The following is a 14,683-nucleotide window of genomic DNA, read 5'->3' as shown; positions in this document are numbered from 1 at the left end:
TATTCAAAGCTAGTTTATTTGTGTAAGTTCATTTTGGTTGAGTATGTGTATATTTAGGCAAAAACGATTTTCTCTTTTGGCTACTAGCGTTTAATCACGTTTTCACTGTAATTGCTAAACAAATAAATTAGAATAATTTGCCTCTCCGTATGTATTTTTACATATGTCGTCAAATTAGAATGTTTCACGGGGAATTCCGTAGTGGCCCAGCTTACAAGAGATCCTTTAGAATTAGAACCGGTAAAGTCAAATAACAAACTGCATCACACAGCTGTTTCGTCCTTTTATATTTCATCATGCTGAGGGCATAAAGGTTTATTCGGTATAAGTAGTAATTAATGAAACTACAACGTTGTCGAAGCTCTTTATAAATGACATTAAGTCGGAGCTCCTTAACTGGAATTTGATGAAGCTTAAAAAGCTATGGTTGGCATTCCATCGTGGAGCGCCGACGGCTTGTTGACGTTAGGAAGAGAATTCATTGTTTGTCAAATATTGTGTACTGTAAAGTAAGGAAAGACGAAAGTCATGCGTGCAAGCAAGACAGTTGTTTACTGCTCAGTGAATGCATTATACCACTATATACAGATCTGTGGTCCTAGACCTGGACATCTTGGCTTTAGAAAAGCAGTTTCCCACAATCATCTTATTAAAATGCAAGTCTTTGATCCAGTAACAGCCCGGGCGTCTCCTAGAGTCAAAGCTTTCAAATAGAATCAGCCAGTCCGGCTGACAGTACATGGTTTACAGAAAGTGGTGTTCAAGCCATGGGTAGGTAAATGGCATTCACGTGCTTTCAATTTAATCTATTATGTTGGTGCGTGACGTCGTCATAACAGATAGGATTTTTTCCCTTGTTTTGCCTGCCTCTTAGTAATTTTGTCTAATACAACAGTTATATTTAGTACATTTCAAGACTGATGGCAGGAGACTCATGTGGTTATCTTAATCTGTTGGTGTTTGTATTGTTTAATAATACATTTTTCTGTTGCTATGTATATGTTACATATATATGGCATAGTATGTTTATTTATAATTCTTATTTGTTTTTAAGATCTTTTAAGACACGACAACAACAATACTTATATCCATGCACGCACCCACTGAAAGTCAACTTTTCCATCGCCATCGTCATCATCATTCGTATATATTTCATTGGGTGACTTCGACTCCCTTGGGATCTCCTCTTTGTTCGGCTGCTTGCTTATGAATGTCGTCACTCATTTTGTCGAGGAGAGTGAAACCTTTCCCATTTACATATTGTCCCAAATTCTGCTAGTTTCTGCGCTTTCTAATACTGTTGGCAACTCCAGTTTGGATAAAAACCAGAGTAGACGGGAAAACATTTATCATGTAGTAATCAATGTGGCTTCTTATATTGGAGATAAGACTATTAGCGATACGTTTTTATATAAAAGAAAACTTACATACAGTATCTGATAGAGTAGTCGCCTCGGCTATCTATTGGTTTGATCGGACGGACGTTGAATATTAGCTTTTGTATGGACAGAAGGCTATGGGTTGATTTGTCCCCGCTCCAGGTTTCTGACATCAAATGAGGTGAAATGGTGGGGATGATCTGCCATAGAGTCCTGTATCGAAATCAGCGTTCCAACTCCTGCTCTTGTTAGAACTAATATTCACGTCTAACTTACAAAATGAGAAGGACGAGAGTATATGTTGCTCTCACAGAAAATTGACAGACCTTACTCTTGACGGCGTTATATACATAGGTATATTTAACTTCGAGTGGAGACTCGTGACCCTGAAGCTATGGGACAGCTGTTTAATGTCTCAGAACAGTAAGTAATGTCATGTTTCCAAATGAGAACAAGGAAAACAACAACGGAACTAACATGCATACCAACGAACACAAACGTATATACCACACAAAGAAATAGAATAATTTGGTGATAAGATGACGAGTGTAAAAATTCCCTAAATCAATGTGTAATAAGACAGGTAATTCATCCTAAACGTATATAGTAACTTGTTAAATGCTGCAAGCGCTAAGAAATTCGTCGGCAAACCTCGGTCGATTCCGTACTATTTAGATTAATAGAGTGCATATAATCGACCTGTGTGTACCGAGTTGGGCTAAGGCATAGCTTATTATATATTACCCTGAGTAAGTCCCGAAAATGGCTTTCAAGTCTTTTTCCAATGTGAGAAAACTTGCCGAGTCATGGGAGATAACTGCTAATGATTTTTATGCAAGCATTTTTGTGACTTTGATTTATCAGCAGACGATCCAAAATGGCTTCCATAGTAGCAGGGAAAGCGTTGCAGAATGTTTTCAGCAAAAGCTGTTTTATAAGGAATTGTTTTCCCGCAGTTCATCACTTATCACGGTATTTAGATTATATACTGTTGGTTTTTCATCATTTGTTGTATTTCTTTGCAGAAAAATATGTTTCAAGGTGCTTCTGAGTTCGCGGTACAAAGTCCAAAAACTGGTCGTAACAATGTTGTAGCAAACTTAAACAGAAGGAACAGTTTCAACTTGAGCATTTAACGAGTGAATCTGGCAAAAATTTACTAACCTATTTTAAAACTTGGCTTAATCGCAATCAAATTAGAAGCAAAATTTCTCAGGCCTACTTCAGTAGTGTTGTAGTATATATACCCCTATGGACCTACGTTTAAAGGTCTTAGTCCACCTGGTTACATTATCAAAACACTGTTGGAGGATGTACTGTGGTATTAACCAAAGAATTGGGCACGCTAACTACTTCGTTAAATTTAGATTAAAATTTTTGTTTTGTCAATTTATTTATTTAATAAGTGTGAGAATAACCAACTCCAACAATTTTACCAATACAATAACGTTTGTAGAGGAAAATAAGAGTCGGACAGCCTCAGGGGAAAAAAAACAAGTTGATATGGCATTATAACATTATGTTGAGAAAGTATAAAAAAAAAAAAAATAATAACACACTATGATATTGGTTAACAAGTAAATGTAACAGAGGTCATTAATTATTTCAATGCCTCCACTAGATTTGAACCTGAGACCTCTGGCTTACTAGTCTGACGCTCAACTGATTGAGATAAAAAGAAGTTCTCTCTAGCTGAGCGGTGATATTGCGGCTTGTATTTACCAGAGGTTACAAACACCTCCAGGAAATAACTTGTCCTCTAGGTTCCTTGGTTACAGCGATGCTGGTGGGACATGTCTAAATATTATTCCCGAGTCCCTACACGGACGCCAATGTAACAGTGGTCATTATTTATTTCAATGCCTCCGCTTGGATTCAAACCCGAGACTTCTGGCTTATTAGTCTGTCGCTCAATCAATCAAGCTCAAGAGACATTCTATCAAGCTGAGCGGTATATTGTGACTGGCATTTACCAGGGTTACATATGTAATATAAAGAAATTAAGAGAATTCGGTACGCTACGGAGAGTGATCCCAATAACTGTGATATTGACTTTTGTGTGCTTAAAGATAAATTGATTTATCTTACAACATTTGCAGAACAAGTTTTTTCATCTTATATTAATCACTCTTGTTGACCCAACTAAGTTGACTTCAGCTTCTTGCAAGAGTTATAGCAATTGATTAAGAAAATGTTTCTGATTCATTGCATGAACATGGTTGCATGACATCATTGGAAAGATGATAATTTTTTTCTCTTTAACAATTGGAAGCCATGTCATTACTGAAGTCGTTAATTTTTTGGGGTTCTCCAAAGTCAGTTGCTTAATCTAAGAGTTTAACAGGATATAACATTTCAATACTGTTTACGTAATTGATCATTATTTAGAGGAATTCTTTTTTTGCTCAGATGTCAGTATGCTGCGGAGGCCAGTCGTCCAGGAGTTGCCCAGGTGGACAACATGATGGAAATTGGCACCAGAACTTTGTTCAGCGAGGAGCATGACATGTTCAGACAGACTGTGAGGAGGTTCTTTCAGGAAGAAGTAGTTCCACACCATGCTCAGTAGGCAATCTTTTTTTCCTCCTTAAGTGAAGAAACAAGACAAATGAAGTTTAGAATAGGATGTAGTTGGCAATACATTTGTATAGCATCATATTCATGGTTTAACTAACATAAAGTCACTATAAATATTACAAACCTTTTCTTCATATTTCTATATCAATTTCAGGTGGGAACAGGATGGCAATATCAGCAGAGAGGTATGCACTTTATATTTCATAGAAGTTAATTCAGTTATTATGTTATAAAAGAATTAAGGTAAAAGGTAGATAAATGGCTTGTCAATCATACATAAAATTTCATTTGATTCCAAAGTAAGTGTCAGTAGCACTACTTTTCTTTGTCCTTCTTTCCAATTTTCTTTTCCAGAAATTAACTTTGCTTACAATTTTGCAAGGATCATGAAACACTTTGTGTACATCAGTTACACTTAGGTGATTTGCAATATGATTCATGGCCTACTATGACTTATTCACAAAGAAATTGACCATTGTTAAAATTTTATGTCTGGAATATAACTTTGCTTGCATTTAATCTAGGACAAATTTTGATGTATACATTTGCCATACTATGACAAAATGCAATGTGCTAAAGTCAGGACCCAGTCTCTTAGTTATAGAGTTATTGGCCTGTATCTAAATTTCCTGTCTGAAACATAACTGTATTTGTAATTCATGCTGATTAAACATACCACCTATTATAGTAAGTACATATTTTGAAAAAAAAGTTTCAAAGCCAATTAACTTTGAACTATTCATACACATACTATTAACAATCAGTGCTTTAAGCTTACATGAACATTAATTATCAGGCTGAGTGAAATATGCCAATTCTTTCATAGCTTAAGCATAATTACATTTCAGATGTTGTATATGTATATAACATGTTGATAGCATATTAAAACATAATTGTTCCAAATACTCAATTTTTTTTACACATATATGTCATTAATATGATCAATTGCAACACTTACAAACAGAGAAAGTCTCCAATAAAGTTGTTTTTTGGAAAGCAAGCTGCATTCCTCAGTTCTAAAATACTCTTGTTTGGAATAATGGGATGCCTGATTTAAGCTTTAATAACAATTGATGTGAAATTACCAGACTAAGGTAAGGTAAGTCATCAGCTAAATGCATTATTTTTCTTTTCAGTATCAAAATTTTTTTATTGTTTTAGGTATGGGCAAAGGCAGGGGAGACTGGAATTCTTGGTGTTAATACTTCAGACAAGTTTGGTGGCATAGGTGGAGATGTTCTTTCAGCAGCCATCACATGGGAGGAACAGTAAGGGAGATAATCAACATTATATTGTCATTATCAATAATGTGCTTCCATTTACTGTGTCTCAAAGAGTTTATGATGGAGCAAGATATTTGAAAATGAGATTGTAAATCCTTATGCTGTTTGTCATAGCTTGTCATAAACATTACCATTAACTTAAAGTTTTATTTTACCATTTATGTAATTTTGATGGATTTTATAGAGATATTCTCATGTTTTCTTCTGAAAGAAAAATTGTTAACTCAGAGCCCCATTACAAGCTGTTTGAGACTACCAAAGGAGATCCTATTCAGTAGATATCAAGAATCATTCTTCACATAATGTGCTGATGTTTTAAGGTCAGATCTTGCATGAACGTATCGCAGTCTGCCACAAACACTCAATCAGGTCAACTCATGCTTGCACCTTGTATACACAGGGAAGCCATCATTAAATGACCAAAGCTGTTGATAGGATGTTGAACAATATAAAAGCAAGTTAAGTTTGTGTGCAAGTCCCAGTCGTAAAATTAATTTTATCACCCAGTGAAAGCCAGGGTTATTCTGAGATGGTGTCTCCTGGTAATTATTTCTATAAACATCATGCAGGAGGCCTGCCACATGTTATTCAGAGCTATTTGAATTATGGTATTTTCTTCAATAACACAACCACATCAGCAGAGGGTGTGTCGTGATTTTAGCTGCCTGAGAAACACACACACACAAAAATAGTTTGTTCCACACAGCACAGATCTTTACCTGAGGTTGCAAAGCCAAAAGCCTTAGTTGCTGAGCAACACTGGTGTTGCAGCCCCAGAAATTAATACCTAGAGAATAACATAACAGATATGACTGTGGATAAATCTTACAGATAGCTGAATGGTAGACTGAAAATTGTCTTTAAAATTTGAGGATTAAGATTTCTGTCCATTACACATGTAATAGAAAATTATACAATGTGTTTGATTTTTGGCAAATCATGAAATGGTGAGCTGATCAAATTGCATAACTTCTGTGATCTGTTATTCATTTATCCATTCTTCAATAATTCTTGTTATTACAATGTGTTATCATAGTGGATCTTTCTAATGTTTCAGTTATATGTCCATTTGGTCCTAAGTTGGACATGTTTAAGGGTTTAATCAGGAAAAGAAAATAGCTGAATGGTAGCCTTTTTGGATTGTAGTGATGAAGTTTTTTTATTGTTCTGAAAATCAGTTCATACACCAATTTATTTTCAGGAGTTACTCTAACTGCTCAGGGCCTGGGTTTGCCCTCCACTCAGACATTGTAATGCCATATATCACAAACTATGGAACACCGGAGCAGATAGAGAAGTTCATCCCTAGAATGACAGCTGGGACATGTATTGGTGCTATTGCTATGACAGAGCCCGGAGCTGGCAGGTAAATAAACATTTTGTGTTAATGACATCCCCAAATTGTATGAAAGACATGCAATGCTCTAACTTCCATGCATAGAATTGTCATCATTTGATAAATATGCAGAAGTTGTCAAATGTGACCTTTGACCCTTTAACCTTGAGTGATGACTACCGTAATATGATCAGATGTGAAACTGGTGTAACTATATAATTGCTGATATTCACAATTTTGTGGTCAATAGGGAGAGTACAAAATTAACTACTGTACCCAGCGAACATTTCTACAGTGTTGTTGGAACTTTTGTTACTATGTAGTTGGTAGTATTAACAGGGATTCTCACTTTATTTTGTGGTCACTATAGATAGTACAAAATTAATTACAAATTAAGTACCTAGCAAACATTTCTACAGTGAATGAAAATCTCAGAAAGTATCTGTTATACCTGTATATATGGGGACTATTTATATATGGGGACTATTTATAGATAACCACGTAATTTGATCCCTATGTACTATCCTTAAGTAGTTCACAGAACGAAAGAAAAATATTAGCAAAATATATGCCGATACAATCTGTTACTATGGGGTAAACATGAACTAAATCTATGATATTGTGAATAGGGTGGGCCACAAACAACATGGGTAACACTATATTTGCCACCCCTCTCCTAGTGTTACTAGGTGTTCAGCAGCACTACTTATGATCTTGATTGTACTGCTAGCTTCTGATACATGCTGTAAGGAAGTACTTGCGCTTAGTCCAGAAGGATAGGGCATTAGTCCTCTGAAATGTCTTCTCAGCATTCTTTGCAGAATCATGTATTCAATGCACCGATGCTGCAAGTTTTGATATAATGTTGTAGAAGATAACCATTAAAAAAAAAGAATTGAATGCTGCAGTATCTAAGTTGAACTCTACTTTAAAAAAGAAGAATATCTCTGATATATTGTACACTGCCCATAACATTGTTTTGTTTCAAAATAATTTTGAAAGTTTGTTAAAGGTACAATTTGTAACCATGTTGAAAGACATTGGAATCGAGGTGTTCGTTTCATGTAGTAGACTATGAATATTTGCCACTGTGATTGTATTGAGAATTTCTAACTGTGCTTTAATTTCCAAATATCTGTTTAGGAGGATGTCATGGTGGTGTAAGAGTTTAGGCAGTTACAGAATTTCTTGGCTGGGTGATATAGTGACATAAATCATGATTTCAAGGCCAGGACAGTACATAAGTCAAATATTGTCTATCTTTGTCAGTTATGTCAAAAAGTACAAATATGATAAATGATATATAGACATGTATAATGTAGGAAGCAGTTCCTCAGTATTTGTTATTGATTTGACCTACAGATAACTTGGGATTTTTTTTCCTGGATTAACATTTTATTACGAATTTGTAATTTTTATCAACTTGACTTACACCAGATATAGATATATGTTGTAGGTTCAAACATGGATTGGAAAATTGTACAAATTTTTCCTCCAACGGACTTGAATTTTTTGCAGACACACGTTTTCATTCAGTTTCCAGATTTGTTTTTCTTTCATTCCATCATGAAACTAAAAAATATCACTGTCAAAGCTTAAATAAATCATAATTTTCAAATTTGTCATAATCAATACAAGATAGGTTGTAAGCTGGCATTTTGCTGGGAAAAAAACATAAGTTTGTTGTTTGTCTAAAAATGCTATAACATTATATGTTATTATCATGTTTTACTGTTTTTCAATTTATTTTCTATATTGACAGTGATTTGCAAGGAATTCGAACTACTGCTAAAAAGGATGGGGATGACTACATTCTTAATGGTAGCAAAGTATTCATTACTAACGGTTACATGAGTGATGTTGTCATAGTTGTTGCCATCACCAATTCTGATGCAAAGTCAAAAGCCCATGGTATCAGTCTCTTTCTCGTAGAAGCAGGCATGCCTGGTTTCAAAAAGGGGAAAAAACTGCATAAAATTGGCATGAAGGCCCAGGTAAGATATTTGATTTTAAGTTTTGAAATTCTTGATTTGATTTTGTACATCATTGCTAATAGGGTAAACTTTTTCTTGTTAAAAAATTAATTTGTTGATATATATATATAGTCTAATAAGTTTGTGGTTTGACTGTTGAATGGCAGTCATATTAGTTTTATTTCTGTTTATTGCAGTCATTTGAGGACAACATTTAATTACCAAAACCTGAATCTCAATTAGTGTTTAGCTGTGTTACTTGGTAAAGGTTTTGGATCAGTTCAGGTTTCAAATAATCAATAGAGGGATCTCTATTCACTAGTTTACAGGAAAGAGCAGATATGTGAAGCTAAAATTCTTCTTAAGCTGTAATAGCTCAGCATAAGGTGAGGAGGAAGCGATGCTGCCATGTCATTGGGTAGCTGTTTTAAAACTTGATATGGGAACATGGATACAAGTGTTGTCCAGCAGTATAAACCAGTTTGTTTGAATGAAATCCAAAGAAACCAGTTAATTTGTTGATGGCATTCTTATGAAAACTATAGCAAGACCATAAAAATTGAATTTGACAGCAACAGTCTGCATTACAAAATTATGAAATTGCTCAAAGTCCAGAAGAGTGATGACACAATACATTTAATGAGTGGAAGTCTTCATTAGCATTATCTTTTTTATAAATCGATGTCCACTCTTCTTACAGGACACAGCAGAGCTTTTCTTTGAAGATGTCCGTCTGCCTAAATCTGCACTGCTTGGAGGAGAGAACAAAGGCTTCTACCTATTGATGAATGAGTTACCACAGGAACGCCTTCTCATCGCTGACATGGCCATGGCATCTTGTGAATGGATGTTTGAGGAGACACGTAACTATGTCCTTGAAAGGAAAGCTTTTGGAAAGACTATCTCAAACCTTCAGGTATAATGTGATGCTATGATTTATTTTCACTTGATCTTTCTAGAAAATCTCACAAATTTTACGTTTAGATATACCTAAGAATTTTCAGAGAACTGTTTATAATGTAGAATTCAATACTATGCATCACAACGTATATGGGTGGCCTTTTTAATGGTAGAACAAGTTTGTATGCAGGAAAAAAGTAAAGGGTAACTCCTGTCAGTCTTATTGAAATTACTTCGGTTTTTCATATAATGCACACAAGAAAATCAAATGCTGTGAAAAACAGTTATGAATTCCCATACTGGTATTTTTTCCACACAATGTATTGTGTCAAAAGAATATGATTCATGGATATCGGAATTGAGCTGTAATGCTACACCATCTTTCTTTACCTTTATAAGTGCCATTGTAAATTCTCAATCACCAATATACAATTCTGCAATAAAATTATTGAATTGTTAGTGTATCACTTACAATCTTTTACCTTTTAACGACATTTTCCAGGAAATAATTTGAAAAGAGAAAAGTTTGTTATAAGATATATCGGGAATACAGGTCAGTTAATGTGCTTGTACACTGGGATTCAATAGTATGAGCCTACAATATCCTGCCAGGAAAAATGTTCTTGTAAGATGCAAATATTTTGATAATGGCTACTGATTTAGAGATTTTTGTTATACAACAAGTTTGCAGGGATTTACTTCTCATATTCGGAACTGTCATGGTAAAATTTTAAATGCACATCTTCATTTAAACCTCTTAGAGAGCTCCATTTCTGGTCACTACTTTTGCTATGACAGGTAACTTTGACATACAGGAAACATGTGAAGGACACAGGTTCCTTGATGACTTCTTCTTAACAAATAAACCAGTCTAACTGATTAGGTGTTTTATGCTTCTGCATTGATGAAAGTAATATACATATGTATATATACTATGGTTTACAACACTTTGAAGCTGTAATTGAGAGACAGTATTTTTTAATTTGCTTTTATAATGTGTATTTTCATTGTTCATATCACCAGACAATTCAGCACAAGCTTGCCGAGATCAAAACAGAAGCGGCAGTTGGTCGTGCTTTTGTCGATCAGTGTCTTGATATTCACAACCAGCGTGGACTAGATTCTACCATGGCATCTATGGCCAAATACTGGTAAGTTGTTCAATAAATACTCTTGTACAGAAACAAACAAATTTAGATCAACATACTAGAACAATAAATTATTGGGTACTGGAGAGTTAGACAAAAACTTCATAGCACAATGGAGGTCTATTCTAGAAAAAACAATGAGTAAAATGGTTTTGTTATAGGAAAAAATTATTACTTTTGTTACTGATGTTTTTTCATGGTTTTTTAAGATAATAATAGAAATTCTAAATTGAAATTAAATGTATACCTGATTTGAATGTAACAATAGAATGTATTGTTTCAAGTGTTTTATGTTCAAAAGTTAAATGCATTTACCATCTGGATTTGTTTGTCATTTTATGCACCTGTGTTATCAATATTTTAGACATACATCACCATTATGATGGAATAAAGAGGTGTACTTACAAGGCTCAGATGATTGTCTTAAACTTGGTAAAAGGAAAACAAGGCAATTATCATAAATCCTTGGGTTCCATATAGAAACTACTTGAATATGATGGTAATTGGCAATAACAATAATAACATGTAAAAGAAAATTGTAAAAAAAAATATGAATCAGAAAGCAAAAATTTACATTATCCATAATATCATTGAAATATATTATTACTAAATGTACTGACTTTAATTATTCACAGAAAATGACATGGATTGTATAACTTACATTGATATACATCATCAATGCAATTAACATTAGGCACATTGTGCACACTGATAGCAAATAATAGGTGTGTATACCTCTTTCAACCGTTGTCAAATACTGGTACTCTAGTGTATGGATTCGTATCTTTCTGCAGTAGATACTAATTGTCCCTAACAAAATGATAAAAACAAACATCATATTAGAATATTATTGTACAAATTATTTTTAATGATATTAAATTTCTTCTTGAAATTATGATTTGAATATTATACATATGTCAAATGTACATATAAAGCATCTGCTAATATTTCAATATCATTTGCAGTTATGGAATTATGAGGAAATTAAAAAACGACACATTTGAGACTGCATGTAGCTTTGTACTAAACATGTGACATTTTGCTTAATAATTGTACTAACAGCTGCTCAGGAACACAAAATGATTCCTTATTAACCAGGAATTGGTTTATAAACACAAGAGATTAATGAATTAGACCGATTTATCTCTAATGACAAAAACAAAACAAAAATTAGAATTTATCAGCCCAATTAAATGATTTGTTTTACCAAGCATTTATAGGCAAATGACACATCAAAATCATTTACATTCATACAAGTTTCTCTACATATAACATACCTTGATAAGGGATGTTTTAAACTTTCTCATTCTCAATACCGTCACAAGTTTTTTTTCGGTTGCCTGTAAGCGGACATACATGCCAGAAAGTAGAAAACTGTGAACAAGAATTTGTCGTTATCTTACTCTCACTTTTTTCATCCTTAGTAATGAAGATGAATCTTTCATGATGAATTTAATGTCATGAGGAATGATTACACTGTATGATATTTTATGTGTAAAAGTAATTACTTGTAAAATACAAAAAGATTAATCCAATTTATATCAAGGTGTGTAATTGTTTCTCACACTGTTCAATATTTAACTTTGTCAAGGATATACTTGTATCTGATGATGTTTGGCTAGGAATTTTTTTCAGTTAAAAATCTTTTGTAATTCACAGGTGCTCAGATCTTCAGAATTCCATTGCTACACGTTGTCTTCAGATGCATGGAGGATGGGGATATATGTGGGAATACCCTATTGCCAGGGCTTTTGTTGATGCTCGAGTACAACCTATCTATGGAGGCAGTAATGAAATCATGAAGGAATTGATCGCAAGGACTGTTACAACCAGAAAATAAAAAATACATTAAGTACATAAACTTGATAAAAAAAAATCAAGCAGATAAATGAACAATTTAGCTTTTCTTATTAAAATGAAAGAAATGAAATAAGGAACCTTGTACATAATGCAGCTGGTTCTGTTTGATATCATTCATTATATGGACAAAAAGATTGGGAGTTACAATTTCTGATTTGTTATTTCATTTTGTTCATTATCTTTAAACATTGCAATTAAGTATACATATTTTTCATTTTTTGTTTACTCTCTGTATTGCAGCAGTTGACTCGTGTACAAAATTTACAATCTCAGGACTTTTTGCTATTGAGGCTTATGATTTGTTTATAAATCAACATTAATATTTGACACAAGTTGTCGGGTGTATCTGAATGCCATACCTGATGTTCTGTTAGGCCTAATTGTTGGGTATGATTGGATTGCCATATTAAATATAGGGATTATTGCAGTGTGAGTATGATGGGATGATCAGTATGGCAGGATTGGCGTTGTGTGTATTGATGAACATCAATTTGAAGTAACACTGAATTCCTACATGTTTCTTTAAACCCAAAATCATAATTAATGAAAGAAGAAGGTGTTGAAGACTATCTGTAATCATCGTTTGGAATTACAAAACAAACAATTTCCTAACATTACCATAGCATTCATCTGCATTACTTATATATTTAAATTTTTTTGTTTTTTTGTCATTGAATGAGTATTCCGTGTGATTTTATGCTCTGAATTGAACCATGTCATCCCAGTGCTGATTGGATGTTGAATACCCAGTATTGAGATTTTTTTGGACAATGATAATATGACATACATGTATATTATAAAAGTCTCTAAATATGACTAATTATTTTCATACAAGTTTACTTCAGAGATTTTGAAAGCAGCTCTCAAATAAATTGAAAGGAGTTGAAGTTTGAAAACAGTATATATTACATCTGTACTAGTTTCGGTTAATTACAAATAAATGTGCTTTTATTTAATATTGATGTATACCGGTATATGTAATGTACTAGTTAACAGGAATCTTTATTATCTGTGATCTGTATTTAGATTAGATGACATCTGTTTACATATTAAATACAGATAATTGTTATACATATCTATAATTGTTTGATTAAACCACTGAATCTAATACTTTGCTGCGTTTCTTTTCCTTTCCAATTTGCATTTAAAAACTTCATATTTTATCTACATCAAGTCTTAATTTAAAGTTTACTAGAATATTAGCATGCAACAACTCCTTATTTACATCTGCATCATTATTGATGTGAAAAGAAAACTCAAACTGAGCAGAGACAGCACGTAAGATTAAGAAGACTAGTTGACATTTATAGCTGGCACAAATGTTTACCTAAAATATAAAAATGCAAGGTATATAGGAGGCTTACTAGCACAAGGTAATGAAGGCTGACACAGACAACAGAAAAGCAAAAAGAGTGAAAAGTTATATGAGTGAAACTGGGGACAGGAATCTATCAAGCTGGCATTGGATACATACTCTGGAACTCAAAAGGCTGACTGAAAATGGATACATACCCCTGGTACTGAGAAGGCTGACTGACACTGGGTACATATTCCTGGTACTGAGAAGGCTGACTGACTTCATACATACCCCTGGTACTGAGAAGGCTGACTGACACTGGGTACATATTCCTGGTACTGAGAAGGCTGACTGACTTCATACATACCCCTGGTACTGAGAAGGCTGACTGACACTGGGTACATATTCCTGGTACTCAGAAATCTGACTGACTTTATACATACCCCTGGTACTGAGAAGGCTGACTGACACTGGGTACATACCCCTGGTACTGAGAAGGCTGACTGACACTGGGTACATATTCCTGGTACTGAGAAGGCTGACTGACTTGGTACATACCCATGGTACTGAGAAGGCTGACTGACTTGGTACATACCCCTGGTACTCAGAAATCTGACTGACACTGGGTACATACCTCTGATACTGTGAAGGCTGGCTGACACTGGGTACATATGGGTACCACTGGTACTGAGAAGGCTGGTTGACATTGGGTTCATATCCATGGTACTGAGAAGGCTGACTGACTTGGTACATACCTCTGGTACTCAGAAATCTGACTGACACTGGGTACCTATGCGTACTGTTGGTACTCAGAAGGCTGACTCACACTGGGTATCACTGGTTGTACTAAGAAGGCTGACTCACACTTGGTACATACGGGGTACCGCTGATACTCAGAAGGCTGACTGACACTGGGTACATACGGGGTAC

At 34.4% G+C, this 14,683-nt stretch overlaps 1 protein-coding gene across 1 annotated transcript; it reads left to right on the top strand.

Annotated features, from left to right (window-relative positions):
- The first annotated feature begins 2,256 nt into the window (after positions 1-2,256).
- Positions 2,257-13,551, top strand: LOC132554785 (long-chain specific acyl-CoA dehydrogenase, mitochondrial-like). The gene is made up of 9 exons (XM_060219096.1): positions 2,257-2,351; positions 3,789-3,944; positions 4,111-4,141; positions 5,118-5,224; positions 6,441-6,605; positions 8,338-8,569; positions 9,249-9,464; positions 10,472-10,599; positions 12,256-13,551. Exons 1-9 carry the CDS (start codon positions 2,257-2,259, stop codon positions 12,434-12,436), a joined length of 1,311 nt encoding a protein of 436 aa, XP_060075079.1. The 3' UTR covers positions 12,437-13,551.
- The last annotated feature ends 1,132 nt before the right edge of the window (positions 13,552-14,683 follow it).

The sequence above is a fragment of the Ylistrum balloti genome, unplaced genomic scaffold (genome assembly GCF_031769215.1).
Source record: "Ylistrum balloti isolate Yb309-2 unplaced genomic scaffold, AGI_CSIRO_Ybal_v1 Utg370444, whole genome shotgun sequence".
Lineage (NCBI taxonomy): Eukaryota > Metazoa > Mollusca > Bivalvia > Pectinida > Pectinidae > Ylistrum > Ylistrum balloti.
The sequence above is the reverse complement of the archived record's forward strand: the minus strand, read 5'-3'. Positions and strand labels throughout refer to the sequence as shown.